This window comes from Brassica napus, chromosome C4, assembly GCF_020379485.1.
Source record: "Brassica napus cultivar Da-Ae chromosome C4, Da-Ae, whole genome shotgun sequence".
Taxonomy (NCBI): domain Eukaryota; kingdom Viridiplantae; phylum Streptophyta; class Magnoliopsida; order Brassicales; family Brassicaceae; genus Brassica; species Brassica napus.
Window position 1 is genome coordinate 34524556 of NC_063447.1, and position 13167 is coordinate 34537722.

The following is a 13167-nucleotide window of genomic DNA, read 5'->3' on the forward strand; positions in this document are numbered from 1 at the left end:
GTCTCTCTCTCCCTTGAGATATTGGAATGCTAATACTTACAAAATTGCTAAAAGAGACGTTGATAAGAAATTTTCACGATGTGAACCTGATCATATATTAAGACTTTGATAACTACTGCATTCCCAAAACGTTTGACTCCTCCAATTTTTCTTCGAATATAATCCATGTTTTGAGAACACTTTGAACTTCAAAGAATAATAGGTTTTGGGGACAAGATTAAGTGTTTTTTTGGTAAAATAACTATCAGTATTTCGAAAATATCCTTTAATCGAGATGATTGATCTACCTTATGTTGATCACAGAATATATTGTGGAACCCATAATCATCAGTCGAGTGTGATCAGAATGAAAGAATAAGGTTCTTTGTGCTCTTGCTCTCTTCGCAAGAGTTATATGCACACAAATTTTGACTATAAGAAATGAACTCTGAAATACAAACATCTAAAAACTCCCAATACTTTCAAAATTACTTAAATGAATATAACAGTAATGTGTTGAAATTTATTTTAAATAATATTAAACATAAGAATTAGATTTGCTTGGGTATTTTTACTATGTATATATTGGATTGTACAAATATAAATAAAAAATACATCAAAACCAGAGTAAATATTAAGCAAAAACCAAGATTTTTCAATATGTTAAAATATAACAACAAATAGAAACATAATTTGAAAGGAAAATATTCTACCTTTCCGGATTGCATGAAACTCCGTTAAATGTCTGTTTTTTTGTTTCGAAAACGTTTTAAATTGTTTTTTTAGAAATGCGTGAAAACAAATATGGGCTTTTGTAAATCTTATTTTGAAAACGCGGCGTTTCCATTTTAAAAACTCATGATTGTGATTTGAAACATGAAAGAAAGATTACTTGTCATTTATTGTTTAGTGGTTACTTGTTGTTGACAAAAAAATATTATTTGTTTTTGTTTTTATTTTTATACTTACTATAGAATGACTACTTGTTGAAATGAATTTTAATATTATTTAAAGTATTCATTACTATTTACGTATAATAATTTGATTTAAAATGAAACTGAATTCATCGTTTTATCAAAAAAAAAAAATTTGTTTTCTATTTTTTGATAAAGAGTTTAGAGGCTACAAAGAGAGACAACATTCTTATTACTTATTTTTTCTCTTAGATAAACCAAACAATATAAAACAATTGAATTCACATGTTGATCAATCGTATATAGTACATATAAAATTATATATCTAACGTTAACCAGCGCATGTAACATTATCTAAAAACAAACATAATATTCATCTAACAACATATGAAGAACAGTCTATGCATCTAGAATTACAACGGATGGTTTTGATTCTTCTCTCTTCCATAAAATGTCATTTTTAGTCTCATCAAACATGCTTCAGGCAGTCTAAAGCTTAGGCAAAACATAGCGCCTGTAACGTTCCAAAAAGTTCTAGCTCAGGAGCTACACATGATATACAAAGTATTCTATAAAATTCATTCATGAAGAAAAATAAAACAGGACAATGGTAGAGAGATATTACCTTGTTTGGAGCAACATCTCTGACTTTGTGGAAGACCTCGTCTTCTATGTGAAACTTCAAAGCAGTTTTCCGCTTCCTTAATCATATTACAAAAGCTCTACTTTAGATTCCAGATCTTTGATAGGAAGATGATATCGTGAAGAAAGCACAATGAGAGTCAATGGTTGATTCTTACTGCTATAATTAGTCTCTGTGGTTTCACTTGCACGAATGAAACAGTAGCAATGAATTAAAGGCAGAGGTCCTTTCCAATACTTCCCTTGAATTACATTACTGAAAAAATCTGCAAGCAACAAAATTACAGAGCCAATATGCATTAGCAATATGATAAGAACAAATCACACCCAAAAAAAAACAATTAATACTCAAAAAGCCTTAATGCATAATGCATCTCCTGTTTATAGTGATCCTACTCCCTAATTAACTTGCCTTAATGCATAATGCATCTAGACTCTATCACAGAACGCAAACAGCATCGGCAACATGTAATAGTTTGTGCATTGATTCAAGATCGCTATTTAATAAATACAGAAGACTATAGTTCGAACAAAAGAACCAGAATCATTAGTAACATACCGAGAAACTGCAAGGCAGAATTAGCTGGGAGATTCATAATAACATGGTCGATATGTTCCCATGGCTTTGCAACTGGAAGCAACGTTTGTTTCAACCTCTTCTTTGCGTTTCCTTCTATAGTCTTGCAGTCTTTCCCCACCTCATTATCTGCATACAATTAACAACTCAGATGATATCCAAAGGCACTCTTAACTGAGTTTAAGTCAAAAGAACTCTACCTCCTTGACTTTCTGCTTCCTTTGTTTTATCATGCAAGAAGAGATTCAATACTTAACTATTGTTTCAAAAAATGTGATCTGCGAGGAAAGACCAACATCAGAAGGTAAGGTTTTATATCAGGACTTAATTAAACAAGTATCAAGGTTAATAGAACCAAGAAACGCTTAAAGAGTATTAATCAGTAGCCTATGAGTTCGATTCTGCACATCCTGAGTAATAACCAGAACCCAAAAATAAAGGTATTAAAGCTCATTGAAAAGCAAAAAAAAAAAAACACCAACAATAACAAGGAAATGGTGACCAAAATCAGCTTTAGATTAAAGACCTTGGAGAAGATTCTTTAGGACATAAACCGCAGCTTTGCAGAAGAAACAGCTATTCCAAACGTCCTGATAACTCCAAAATACAAACGCATTTTACGAACAATCCTAATGAATGTGTATGAATTGCGTTTAGTTTCTAATTTTAGCCAAGAGTAACTGAATGAGGAACTACTTCAACTTCACTTTGTTTCTTAAGCTGCTTTAGTTTTTCATCAGGTATGTCTGACAAGTCTGTCCTATACCAAAAAAGGCTTGGTTAATACGAATAATAATCCCGTTACTTTTACCATTTTCTATACACATTCCCAGATCAAGAACAAACAAAACTCTTACCAGCATTTTTAACACTTTCAGACAGTATTATCAAACGAGTCTTTTCACAACCAGGTTCTTCAGTGATGGCTTTCATCAATCAAACATAGTGTTCAAAGTGTAGGTTCACTATGTTCCAGTATCAAGAAGACTACATGATGATGAAGACGTGCGTCGTCGAAGCCGTGAAGGTGTGTCGTGCTCTGTCTTCTTAGGATTTGATTAAAATAATAGTACTGTTGATCCAGGAAAAGAAAAGCAGTAGGAGACGTCGAACCCGTGACCTGAAGGTATTGGGCCAGCGCAACTTTTATGGATCAGACCCTAAAATATCTTTAAAATGATTGGTGGGCCAAGTTAAAAGGAAATCATGATTACAAATTTTCTGTTAACAAAAAATCTTAGTATATTAACCTTGTTTAGTGAAGAAAAAAACTTAACTTTGTTAAGTCCAGTATTTAATTATATCTGATCCATGTGTAACCATGTTACAAAATTCAGTATTAGGGTTAAAAAAATTATTATGTTAAGTTGAATCCATTTTAACATCTCTATTGGTGGCATATTATGTTGAGTTTAAGGTAAAATTTATTTCTTGCAACCTTACTGTCGTACCCATAAGAATGATACGTCATTCATATAGTCTTGACATTCTCTGAAAAAAACAAATGTTTATAGTCAAATACATGAACATTTAAAATTGAAGTTCAAAAGTGGAAAGCCTACATATCTAACGGGTTACACGTGAACCACTCAACAACTGTCTTAAAGAGGAGAGAAGTAAAGATAGATCAACGTCAACATACAGTATTCATTAACCTCGTACGGCACAACCCTTCTCTTCTTTTTCTACTACTATTAAATAAAGTTTTGCCTTTCTAATTTCAAATTATACTAATTTACATTATTACTTTCCACTTTGGAGTATAATTTCATCAAGTAAATGTCTTTGTTAATTTGCGTAGCAGATCTAGTGATCCGTGTCTTTGACCCCACAAATATAGCCGTTAGAAGTGAAGGAGCGGTTTGTTGTCCATAGGCAAAGCTCCGGCGCATTAAACGAAGCTGGTCTGCCAGAAACAAAAGTTTTAAATACTTTGATCTTTTGCAAAGTATTTTATTTTTATAATTTTATATTATTCATTTAAAATAGTTTAACTGTTGTCTTCTTTATTTTTCTAATTTTACTTTATTAACAATACTTTCATCTAGATTTGGAATTAGAATTGCCTAATATAAAGGGCATTTCGGTTTAATTATGGTTTGGTTTGGGTTCAGTTTGATTTGGATTATTTCGGTCTAAGAAATTTTGAACCAAAGTCAATTCAAATTAGTATGGTTTGGTTTAATTATTCGGTTTGGTTCGGTTTTATTTCGGTTCGGTTTGCGTTCGATTCAACTTTAATTTGGTTTTGTTTGTGTTTGGTTCGGTTTAATTTGGTTTAATTTGTATTTTTCACTTCAATCGAATTAATTTTTTAGTTTTATTCTAGTTCAATTACAAAAATATGATTTATAAAAACATAAACAAATTATCATTTGATACTAAATCATTATTTCCTTCATATTTAAACGTAAAACCAAACATCACAATAAATATGTAGAAAATGTAATTCAATAATTTTATATTATTATCTTCATACCTAATATAAATATCATAAAATAACTTTTTCGTTTTGATGTTAATGTATGAGATTCATATTCTTTTACTTTATTTTATTTTTAGTTGTGCTTATTCTATTCGTTTAAAAGTAAAATGTATAAAATTATGTTTAGTTATTTAGGATAAATGGTTAAATACATTAAATCTTAATATTATTAGTATATTTAATTAATCTAATTAAAAAAAACCCTTCGGTGTTTCGGTTTGGTATGGTTTAAAACCAAACCAAACCGAACCATTTGGTTTGATAAAATCTTGAACCAAACGGGTTACACATATACTTTGGTTTGGTTTGGATCGGCTGGGTTCGGTTGGGTCAGTTTGGTTTGGTTCGGTTCAGTTTTTTTGCCCACCCGTAATATAAACTCACACACGACTAAATATAATAAGCGATGAGGTTCCATTTCAGAAAAAAAATACAAAACATACAACAATTACGAATTTATTGATTCAGTGTGAACCATGATTTTCTTTGAGACACCAATATGAACCATAATAACACTCATGACAGAATGGATAATAAATTATTATTTTTTGTAACTGAAAACGAATGATTATTTTTTGTGTTAAAAGTTAGTTATCAATTTTTATGAGAACAAAACATTTTCACTGATTTTTAAAACTCATACAACCAAAAATAATAATTATTAAAAATATTTACTAAATTTGCATTCATTGAAAACTAATCCAAATGTTCAAATAATGGGAGATATTTTATTCACATGGTTATAACAAAATGACATGAGCTAGATCGACCCAACGTAGAAACCAAAGTATTCAAACACACAATTAACTAAGAAAACAAATATAATAAATGAAACTAGCCGTTAGAACTCATTTAGTTATTACAGAGCCTCTGCTCCACCCCAAAGCCTCTTATTACAATCACCTGATCTCTGTCTCCTCTCTCTCTCTCTCACACTAGAAGATAAAAAAGAACACAAAGATTCTCTCTATCTCTGTAAGATGGGCACGTGCTGTGTTCTTTTCCAACGAAACCCATATCTCACTGTACAAAACTCTTTCAAATCCAAAACCATTACCTGTTCCATCCTTGCTTAGGAATCTCATTCATTCACTCTTCTTCTTCTCTTCTCTCTTTTTCATTGATCAACACCACCATTGATCAGCCTATGGCTTCACTTCGAAGCTTCTTTCTCCTTCACCTAATCATCATCATCCTCCTCTTCTTCGTCTCTCCCGGCTCAAGCCAAGCATGGGACGGTGTAGTGATCACGCAAGCTGATTACCAAGGCCTTCAAGCGGTTAAACAAGAGTTTATTGACCCAAGAGGGGTCTTGACAAGCTGGAACGGTTCAGGCTTCACCGCTTGCTCTGGAGGCTGGGCTGGAATCAAATGTGCTCAAGGTCAAGTTATAGTGATTCAGCTTCCATGGAAGTCTCTTGGTGGCAGAATCTCCGAGAAAATAGGACAGCTTCAAGCTCTACGCAAGCTTAGTCTTCACGACAACAACCTCGGAGGCTCGATTCCTTTGTCTTTAGGACTCATTCCTAATCTCAGAGGAGTTCAGCTTTTCAACAACCGTCTCACCGGTTCCATCCCTGCTTCTCTAGGTGCTTCTCGTTTCCTTCAGACACTTGATCTCAGCAATAACCTTCTCTCTGAAGCTATCCCTATGAGTCTTGCTGATTCCACTAAGCTTCTTAGGCTTAACCTCAGCTTCAACTCACTCTCTGGTCAAATCCCAGTGAGTCTCACTAGCTCTTCTTCACTTCAGTTTCTATCCCTTGACCATAACAACCTCTCTGGTCCAGTTCTAGACACTTGGGGTAGTACTAACAGCACTTCTCCTAGTCTCCGTGTCTTGTCTCTTGACCACAACTCTCTCTCTGGTCCATTCCCATTTTCACTTTGCAACTTACTAGACCTACAAGTCTTCTCCTTTAGTCATAATAGGATCAGTGGAGCCCTACCTTCCGAGCTAAGCAAGCTCACTAAGCTTAGAGTAATGGATATTAGCAGCAACAGTATCAGTGGCCAGATTCCTGAAACCCTAGGGGACATTTCTTCTCTTACACTTCTAGATTTCTCTCAAAACAGACTCACCGGAGAGATTCCTGATTCCATCACTGATCTGAAAAGCCTCACATTCTTCAATGTCTCTTACAACAACTTATCTGGTCCTGTTCCCACTCTCTTGTCCCAAAAGTTCAACTCCACCTCCTTTCTCGGAAACCTAGGGCTTTGTGGATACAGTGCTTCTACACCATGTCCTACTATAAACCCTCCTTCACCGTCTCCTATCAAATCATCTGGCAGGAACCTGAGTACTAAAGACATCATCCTCATTGCTTCTGGAGCACTCCTCATAGTTATGTTTATCCTTGTGTTCATGCTCCTCTGTTGCTTGCTGAGGAAGAAACCAGACAAATCCAAACCTAAAGGCCTAGAGACTGGACCAGGAACTGTGAAGAAGACCGAAAAAGGAGGAGAAGCTGAAGCTGGAGGTGAGACAGGAGGGAAGCTTGTTCACTTTGATGGGCCATTGGCGTTTACAGCTGATGATCTTCTGTGTGCAACGGCAGAGATCATGGGGAAAAGCACTTATGGAACGGTTTACAAAGCTACACTTGAAGATGGAAGTCAAGTTGCAGTGAAGAGACTGAGAGAAAAGATCACCAAAGGGCAGAAAGAGTTTGAGAATGAGATTAATGTGTTGGGAAGAATCAGACATCCGAACCTACTTGCACTTAGGGCTTATTACTTGGGACCCAAGGGAGAGAAGCTTGTGGTCTTTGATTACATGTCTAGAGGCAATCTTGCCACATTCCTCCATGGTAAGCTTTGATTAATGTTATGGGATATGTAACATTTGTATAACAAACGGTTCAATGTTTTTGTAATTGCAGCTAGAGGACCTGATGTTCATATCAACTGGCCTACAAGGATGAGTTTAATAAAAGGAATGGCGCGTGGTTTGTTCTACCTTCACACGCACGCAAACCTCATCCACGGAAACCTAACGTCAAGCAATGTACTTCTAGATGAGAACAACAACGCAAAGATCTCAGACTACGGTCTCTCAAGGCTAATGATTACAGCAGCAGGGTCAAGTGTTATTGCAACGGCTAGTGCATTAGGTTACAGAGCACCTGAGCTCTCTAAGCTGAAGAAAGCCAACACAAAGACCGATGTTTACAGCCTCGGTGTGATCATACTGGAGCTTTTGACTGGGAAGTCTCCGAGCGAGGCCTTGAACGGTGTGGATCTGCCTCAGTGGGTTGCTACTGCCGTTAAAGAAGAGTCCACTAATGAAGTTTTTGATGTGGAGTTGTTGAATGATGTGAACACTATGGGTGATGAGTTGTTGAATACGCTGAAACTGGCTTTGCATTGTGTTGATCCTACGCCGTCAACTAGACCTGAAGCTCAGCAAGTTATGACACAGCTTGGAGAGATTAGACCGGAGGAGATGGCAGCAGTGACAACATCTGAACCGTTGATTGATGTTCCTGAAGCTTCTGCTTCCACAAGTCGATAGAAAAAGAGTGGAGGATTTTGCAGAGTAGTAGATTTTTTTTGTTTTTGTAATTCTTTGATTCTCCAAGTAGTGTTTCTTGTTTTATTTCAGTTAATGAGTTTTAAACCATTTCATCATTAGTTTGTGTTCGTAAATATTGTAAACTGGCTATGTTTTTATCTTTGTCAAACAGAGTTCTCTGTTTTCTTAAGCTTGAGTGACATAACTCAGATGGTAAAACTAAAAGATATGAGACTCGCCCTTTATAATAAATTTTAGTTTGAAATTTAATTAGGCAGACAATAACCCATTTTAAAAAGGAGAAAAGACAAAGTTGGCAGAGAAGCACAAAGTAAGATTCTACTGTTATAAACTTAATTCACCTTGGTGATATCAGTAAGTACTACTACTATTTACTATTGTGCGTCAGACATATGCTTCATAGCATCAACATATTCTTAAACTTAGTTTCGTCACATTTTTCATTTCTTTCAATGCAATATACTTTTACCACTTTTTCATTTATTTTCACTTCAATGAACTTTTTTCCTTAGTAGAATGAATGTGTATATTACACATCAATATTAACTTTGGTGAAACTTGTTAGAATGAATGTGTATATGCAGTGATATACATCAATGTGTATATTAACTTTTTCCATAAAATTTGGAAAAACTTGTTAGACTTTATTATGGTTTACCACTACAATCAAATATATACTTATTTTCTGCCAAGAAATCTTTTGTTTAGGTAGCTACTTTGTAAGCGTTATTTTTTATTTATAATGATATTATCATTCTTAGTAACACAACCCGTACTTATCTGGATTGAGTGAATGGTCAACTATACTTATAGAAACTAAACTCTCATGTTTGACTAGTTCATTTTGTATTCAAGATTTAGCTAAATCCATAGATATATACGTTACTAATTTTGTAAGAAAATGTTAAAAAGAATGAATGCCTTTTATACGTTACTCAAACATGTTTGACATCTTTATCATTCCAAAAAAATACCGTAGATCCACAACATGAATCATTTGATAGTTTTTGTGTTTATTAGTTCTATGTGTATTGGGTTAAACGAAGCTTCTTGCAAGAAAAACCATGTAGTATTTCATAATCAACTGATTCCTGGTAGTATTTTGTCGATCGATTGTAAAGATAACATGGGGATCAGGAAATCTGATCAGTTAAGCTTTAATGCAACTCCGTATATTGTTGCTTTCAGCGACTATAATTGGGCAGATGAAACACAATGGACTTGCATTATTAGTCATGGGCCTAATAATAAATTTTATTACGGTCTTGAAGTATATCATTCAAATTATCAGCGCTGTGGCCAGTTACGTTCATGGATTGCAAGAGTCGATGGAATTTGGTTTACAAGAAGGTTTTGGGATCCACCAGGGTGGGTTCTCCCTTGGAAGACACAGTAGCCTTCTGCTTTACTTTGTTTTTCTTGTAATAACTATAAACATTAAATAAAATAATTCGATTTTGTTTTTGTTTTTGTTAATAAAAAGTTAAATATATTAATCTCTATAATATTATTTGAGAAGTCAGTTTCTTAGTTGTCGCGCTCACGTTAACTCTCACGGTGGTTTACACTGTTACCCTTAATGAATTAAGTTAATTATTATAATTGCTCACTACAAGAAAACACATGCTTAACTACGAAAATTAACGAGGAAAAACAATCCTCGTAAATTTGCGTCGAGTTTACGACGAATTTACGTGAAAAACTAAAGTCATCGTTATTTCCTCGTAACGTAACGACAAAACTGTTTCGTCGTAAAGTGGATGTAATTTTTCGAATATTTTACGAGGAAAAACTATTTCCTCATAAATACGACGTAAACTTTGCGTGGTATTTACGAGGTAATAGTTTACGTGTATTTAGCGAGAAAATTTTTGAATCCACCAACTTTATAGGTGTTACACGTTTTTTTTGCCCACCTAATTAATTTTCGTCGTAAATTCATAGCAAAATTACAACTACCAGATTCGAATTTTCCTATAAATATGGATGTTTGAACATCATTTTAAACACACCAACAACAAAAAACGTGAAAGAAAAAAAATGGCTGGCTCCGGGACTATTTACGAGTTGCGGAAGTGGATGTATATGCATAGAGATGCTAACGGGAGAGTGACGAAAGAATACCTTGCGGGTCTGGAGACATTTATGCATCAAGCAGATTCAACACCGCTCGCCCAAGAAAGTGGTAAGATGTTCTGTCCTTGTCGGAAATGCAACAATTCGAAACTGGCAAATCGTGAAAATGTTTGGAAGCATTTAATAAATAGAGGTTTCACGGCAAATTACTATATCTGGTTTCAACATGGAGAAGGTTTTAATTATGATCAGAATGAAGCAAGTAGTAGTAATAGCAATTTTCAGGAAAAAGAACCGGTTGATCATCATTTGCATAATGAACATAGTTACCATCAGGAGGAGATGGTAGATTATGATAGGGTTCATGATATGGTAGCTGATGCATTCGTAGCTCATGATGAAGATGAAAACCTAATATAGATGCAAAAAAGTTTTACGAAATGTTAAACGCGGCGAATCAACCACTTTACAGTGGTTGTAGAGAAGGTCTCTCTAAATTGTCGTTAGCTGCTAGAATGATGAATATTAAAACTGATCACAATCTACCTGAAAGTTGCATGAACGAATGGGCGGACTTGTTTAAAGAGTACTTGCCGGAAGACAATGTGTCTGCTGATTCTTATTATGAGATTCAGAAACTGGTTTATAGTCTTGGGTTGCCTTCGGAGATGATAGATGTTTGCATCGACAACTGCATGATCTATTGGGGAGATGATGAGAAGCTAGAAGAATGTCGATTCTGCAAGAAGCCACGATTCAAGCCGCAAGGACGGGGACGTAATAGGGTACCGTACCAAAGGATGTGGTACCTACCAATTACAGATAGATTGAAAAGATTGTATCAATCAGAGCAGACTGCTGGAAAGATGAGATGGCATGCCGAGCATACTCAGACGGATGGTGAGATGACTCATCCATCAGATGCAAGAGCCTGGAAACATTTCAACAAAGTACATCCAGATTTCGCTAGCAATATCCGGAATGTGTATCTCGGATTATGCACAGATGGATTTAGTCCGTTCGGAATGTCAGGGAGACAATATTCATTGTGGCCAGTCTTTCTTACTCCATACAACCTGCCACCGGAGATGTGCATGCAACGGGAGTTACTATTCTTGACCATATTAATACCTGGTCCGAACCATCCAAAAAGGTCCCTGGATGTTTTCCTACAACCACTGATAAAAGAGTTGAAGGATTTGTGGTCAACAGGGGTGAGGACGTATGACTGTTCAACGAAGACGAATTTTACGATGCGAGCGATGCTTTTGTGGACCATAAGTGATTTTCCTGCCTATGGGATGTTGTCTGGATGGACTACACATGGGAGATTAGCTTGTCCATATTGTAATGGAACGACAGATGCGTTTCAACTGAAGAATGGTAGGAAGACAAGTTGGTTTGATTGTCACCGTCGATTTCTTCCCATTGGCCATCCTTACCGAAGAAACAAGAATTTGTTTAGGCACAAAAGGGTTGTGAGAGACACTCCTCCTCCATATCTAACTGGAGAACAAATTGAAGCGCAAATCGACTACTACGGAGCTAACGAAACAGTTCGTTGGGGTGGTAATTGGCATGTCCCTCGTAATATGCCAGATTCTTACGGTGTTCATCACAACTGGCACAAGAAGAGTATATTTTGGGAGTTGCCATATTGGAAGGATCTTCTTCTGCGCCACAACCTCGATGTGATGCATATAGAGAAGAATTTCTTTGAGAACATCATGAATACAATATTGAATGTCCCAGGGAAGACAAAAGACAACATAAAATCGAGGTTGGACTTGCCGGATATTTGCTCAAGAAGCGAGTTACATATTAAAAGCAATGGACAAGTTCCCGTTCCGATATTCAGATTATCTTCAGAAAAAAAGTCGGTGTTGTTCAACTGGGTGGCATCAGAAGTGAAGTTCCCCGATGGGTATGTTTCGAATCTCTCTAGATGTGTTGAAAAGGGTCAAAAGTTCTCCGGGATGAAGAGTCATGATTGTCATGTATTTATGCAACGACTACTGCCCTTTGCATTTGCGGAGCTACTTCCAACAAACGTACATGAAGCACTTGCAGGTACGTAGTGTATTATATCACAATAATTTACAAAATAATATATGACTAACAATGTGTTTAATTTTTTTTTGAATATAAAAGGCATTGGAGCATTTTTCAGGGATCTGAGCACACGCACTCTTAAAGAAGAAGTTGTGGAACAGCTTCAGGAGAACATTCCCATCTTATTGTGCAACTTGGAGAAGATATTTCCTCCCGGATTTTTTGACGTCATGGAGCATCTAGCTGTCCACCTCCCATATGAGGCATTGCTTCGTGGACCTGTACATTACGGATGGATGTATCAGTATGAGCGAGCCATGAAATATTTGAAGGGAAAAGCAAAGAACCTCGCCAAAGTTGAAGGTTCTATAATTGCTGGAAGTTTGACGGAAGAAGTTTCTCACTTCACATCGTACTACTTTGCGTCAAAAGTACGTACACGGAGAAGAGCTCCAAGAAGATATGATGATGGTGGTGTTGCGCCAACATATGCAGTTGCTGGTGTTCCAGACATCTTTAGCCAGATTGGGCGACTCGGTGGGAAGTCTAAAGAGGTTTGGTGGTCGAGTGAACAAGACGCTCATAGTGCACACACCTATATTCTACTCAATTGCGAAGATCCATTGATTCGTTATTTTGAAAGGTAACATATATTGACACTTCGAAACACATATAAGTATAATTAATTGTATAATTGCGAGAGATTCATTCCTATAAAATGTGATTTTACAGCCTATTTGTTTCTCAAGTCGAAGAAACATTTCCTGGTATATCCACAAGTGACGTAGACAAAAGGAAAGATCAACACTTCATTAAGTGGTTGCGGAATCAGGTATTAACTAAAAAAATTTTCATACATTATCTGTATTTCATTAACATTCTCTTTATTTTTGCAGGTTGATTA

General features: G+C 35.7%; 1 protein-coding gene and 1 long non-coding RNA gene across 2 annotated transcripts; one reads left to right on the forward strand and one right to left on the reverse strand.

Moving 5' to 3' along the window:
* Nucleotides 1-1148: 1148 nt before the first annotated feature.
* On the reverse strand, nt 1149-5349 carry LOC106359616. Its single transcript, XR_002661341.2, has 5 exons — nt 2313-5349; nt 2095-2241; nt 1694-1801; nt 1519-1594; nt 1149-1407 (listed from the first exon to the last, which is right to left on the reverse strand). It is a non-coding gene; the product is annotated as an uncharacterized LOC106359616 (long non-coding RNA).
* Nucleotides 5350-5505: 156 nt separating this feature from the next.
* Nucleotides 5506-8304, forward strand: LOC106360716 (probable leucine-rich repeat receptor-like protein kinase IMK3). The gene is made up of 2 exons (XM_013800367.3): nt 5506-7410; nt 7483-8304. Exons 1-2 carry the CDS (start codon nt 5745-5747, stop codon nt 8112-8114), a joined length of 2298 nt encoding a protein of 765 aa, XP_013655821.1. The 5' UTR covers nt 5506-5744; the 3' UTR covers nt 8115-8304.
* Nucleotides 8305-13167: the final 4863 nt, after the last annotated feature.